This window comes from Coffea arabica, chromosome 2e (genome assembly GCF_036785885.1).
Source record: "Coffea arabica cultivar ET-39 chromosome 2e, Coffea Arabica ET-39 HiFi, whole genome shotgun sequence".
In the NCBI taxonomy this organism is placed as follows: domain Eukaryota; kingdom Viridiplantae; phylum Streptophyta; class Magnoliopsida; order Gentianales; family Rubiaceae; genus Coffea; species Coffea arabica.
In genome coordinates this window covers 34745695-34749278 of record NC_092313.1, presented here as the reverse complement: position 1 = coordinate 34749278, position 3584 = coordinate 34745695, and the positions used below count along the sequence as shown (strand labels likewise).

Sequence of the window (3584 nt, the reverse complement as noted above, 5' to 3'; positions counted from 1 at the left end):
GCCCGTTGTCTGATATTAAGACATGCTGAATCCCGAAGCGGCAGACTATGTTTTTCCAGAAGAACTTCTGAATTGCCCTCCCAGAGATAGAGACCAGGGGTTTTGCCTCCATCCATTTCGTGAAGTAGTCTATGGCCACCACGAGGTGTTCATATCCTCCCGGGGCTCGGGGGAAGGGATCCAGAAGGTCTATCCCCCATTGAGCGAAGGGCCAGGGATTGTGGATGGGAATCATTTCCTAGCTGGCTGGTGGCGCAGCGGGGCGTGCACCTGGCAAGTTCGGCATTTCTGTACTAGCTCTGCGGCATCGTAGAAGACGGAGGGTCAATAGTAACCCAAGAGAAGGCACTTTTTGGCCAACACCCGGGACCCCACATGGGCCGCACATATTCCTTCATGGATTTCGCGAAGGACGTAATTACCTTCCTCGGGAGTCACGCACTTTAGCCAGGGAGATAAGTAGGACCTCCTGTAGAGGGTTCCCCCCGCGTAGGCGTATTTGGCAGCTCTGAGCTGGATCCGGCGAGTCTCGATTTTGTTCTCAAGGAGGGCACCCGAGTTGAGGAAGTTTATGAGGGAGGTCATCCAGGTGGCCGAGCTGTCAATAGCCAGGATCTGGACCTGGTCGATACTTTTCTGCTTTACTACATCTACCAAAACTTCTTTGTTCAAGTGCGCGAACGAGGAGGATGCCAGTTTTGACAGGGCGTCTGCACGCTTATTTTGCGATCTCGGCACCTGCTCGATCTCAAATGCATCAAATAGGGCTGTTGCCTCCTGCACCTTGGCCAGATACTTCTTCATGACCTCCTTCTTGGCCTCGTATTCCCCGCGAACTTGGAGGACGACGAGTTGAGAGTCGCTCCGGACTTTGATCGCGGTTATACCCATCTGGTGGGTTATCCGCAACCCCGTTAGTAGGGCCTCATACTCAGCCTCATTGTTAGATGCGGGGAAGTCAAACCGGAGAGCATAGGTCAGTTTTTCCCCGGTTGGCGAGATGAGCAGCAGACCTGCTCCGCTCCCTTCCTTGCTGGAGGCCCCGTCTACGAACAGCACAGCACCCATGGCTCCTTTAGCCGTGCATCCCCGTGTAGATGTCTTAGCTCGGATATGGTCAAGCTGACCCCCTCAGCAAGGAAGTCTGCCAAGGCCTGGGCCTTAATGGCTGTGCGAGCCTGATAGCCGACGTCATGCTCGGCCAGTTCGACGGCCCATTTGGTCATCCTGCTTGAGACTTCAGGTTTGGTGAGTATCTGCCGAAGGGGCTGATCGGTCATGACGACGATGCTGTGGGCCTGGAAGTAAGGTCGGAATTTTCGGGCAGCATGCACCAAAGCCAGGACCAGTTTTTCAGCCGGCGTGTACCGTGTCTCCTACTCTTGTAGGGCACGGCTGACATAATATATCGGCCTCTGAGCCTCCCTGTTCTCCCGTACCAAAACCGCGCTAACGGCCTCGTTGCAAGCAGACAGGTATAGGAACAGGGTCTCTCCCTGCTCTGGGGCAGTCAGAGTGGGCAGCTCAGCCAGGTAGGCCTTCAGGTCGGAAAAGGCTCTCTGGCACTGTTCAGTCCATTGAAAGTCCTTGGGCGCTTTTAGGACACGGAAGAAGGGCAGCCTCCGAACCGCGGAGCGCGAGAGAAATCTGTTCAGGGCGGCCATCCTTCCTGTGAGCCGCTGGACCTCCTTTACGCTCCTCGGGGGGGCCATGTCCATGATAGCATGGAGGTTATCCGGGTTGGCCGGATCCCATCCCGAGATACCAAGAACCCTAGGAACCTTCCCGACCTAACTCTGAAGGTACACTTTTTCGGATTCAGTCGCATCCGGCTCTCCCGCAGGATGCCAAGGATCTCCCTCAGGTCGGGGACGAGCTGCCGATCAGTCCGGCTCTTGATGATCATGTCATCTACGTAGACTTCCATGCTTCTGCCGATCTGGTTCTGAAACAGTTTGTTGACCAGGCGCTGGTAAGTGGCTCCAGCGTTCTTCAGGCCAAACGGCATGGTCCGGTAGCAATAGGTTCCCTCCTCGGTGATAAAAGAGGTCTTCTCACGGTCCTTTTCAGCCATCTCTATTTGGTGGTATCCTTTAAAGGCATCCAGAAAGCACAAGACATCAAATCCCATAGTAGAATCTACTAACCTGTCGATTCTCGGTAGAGGAAAGCAGTCCTTTGGACAAGTTTTGTTGAGATCTGTGAAATCCACGCACATCCTCCAGGTCTGATCCTCCTTCTTTACCAGCACCGGGTTGGCTAACCAGGTCGGGTAGTAGACCTCTATGATGATCTGGAACTCCAATAGTTTCCCGACCTCTTTCCTGATCACCTCATTCCTTTTTGGGGCGAAACTCCTCTTTTTCTGCTTTACTAGCTTGAAGCGGGGATCCATGTTTAGGTGGTGGACTGCCAAGTCGGTCGGGATCCCGGGCATGTCATCAACTGACCAGGCGAAGACCCGGGAGTATTCCCTCAATACGGCCTTCAAACCCTCCTTCTCCTTGGGGGGCAGCAGCACGCCGATACGGATCACCTGGTTTAGCCGGTCTTCCCTCAAGGGGAACTCTTTGATCTCGTCCTGGGTGCTCAACTGCCGAGCTTCCTCCCCTGGAATGTAGGGTTCCAGGCAGGTCGTCTGGGTGATCACCCTCTTCCGTCCATGAAGCATGGCCAGATAGCATGCTCGGACTACCTCTGGATCACCGCGTACCTTGGCTATCCCTCCTGGAGTGGGGAATTTGACGCTGAGGTGGAGCGTCGAAGGGATAGCTCGGAGAGCGTTCAAGGCAGGCCGACCCAGGAATATGTTGTACGGGGACTGTTGTTTGACCACTACGAAGTTGACAGGGATGGTCCGGCATTTGGGGGCCTGCCCTACCGTGACCATCAGGGTGATCATTCCCTGCGGGTTGATGGGGGGTCCGGTGAAGCCCATCAGCGGTGTCCGAACTGGGGTCAGCTGCCCGTCCTCCAAGCCGAGTTCCTTGAACACCCGATAGAACATGATGTCCACTGCACTCCCTTGGTCGACATACACCTTTTTCACGCGGTAATTATTGGTGACAATATCTATCACGATGGCCTCATGATTCCCGGACGCTAGGGGAACTGCGTCCCTTGGCCCGAAAGTGATCTCCTCGTCCATACGCAGCCGCTTCAGGGAGTCATCCCTCTCGGGGGGAGGTCGCCCGTTCTTCCGAGCTGTGTGGCTGTCTCCCCCAGTGAGGCCCCCAGAGATGATGTTTATCACTCCAACTAGGTTTTGGGTGTTCTGGTCGGGAGAGGGGCCCCGACGCTTGTCACGCCGCTCAGGGCAATCGCGCCGCTGGCCTTCACCCCGATCCCCGCGGCAGGTGCGTCCGGGCTCCTGGCCGGAACGACCTTGCCGCACGAACCGCCCAAGGAAACCGCGCTGGATCAGATCTTCGATCTCCTTCCGTAGGGCCCAACATCCCTCCGTGTCGTGTCCCACGTTGCGGTGGAAGGCGCAGTACCCGTCCTCGTTTCTTTTGTTCCGAGGTGTCCCCATCTTGAGCGGCCAATCTCCCAACCCTTCCGCCTCCATAACAGCCAAGATCTGG

The 3584-nt window shown here is 55.9% G+C and overlaps 1 protein-coding gene across 1 annotated transcript; it reads right to left on the bottom strand.

Annotated features, from left to right (window-relative positions):
- Positions 1-324: 324 nt before the first annotated feature.
- Positions 325-1068, bottom strand: LOC140036247 (uncharacterized). The gene has a single exon (XM_072077586.1). It carries the CDS (start codon positions 1066-1068, stop codon positions 325-327), a length of 744 nt encoding a protein of 247 aa, XP_071933687.1.
- Positions 1069-3584: the final 2516 nt, after the last annotated feature.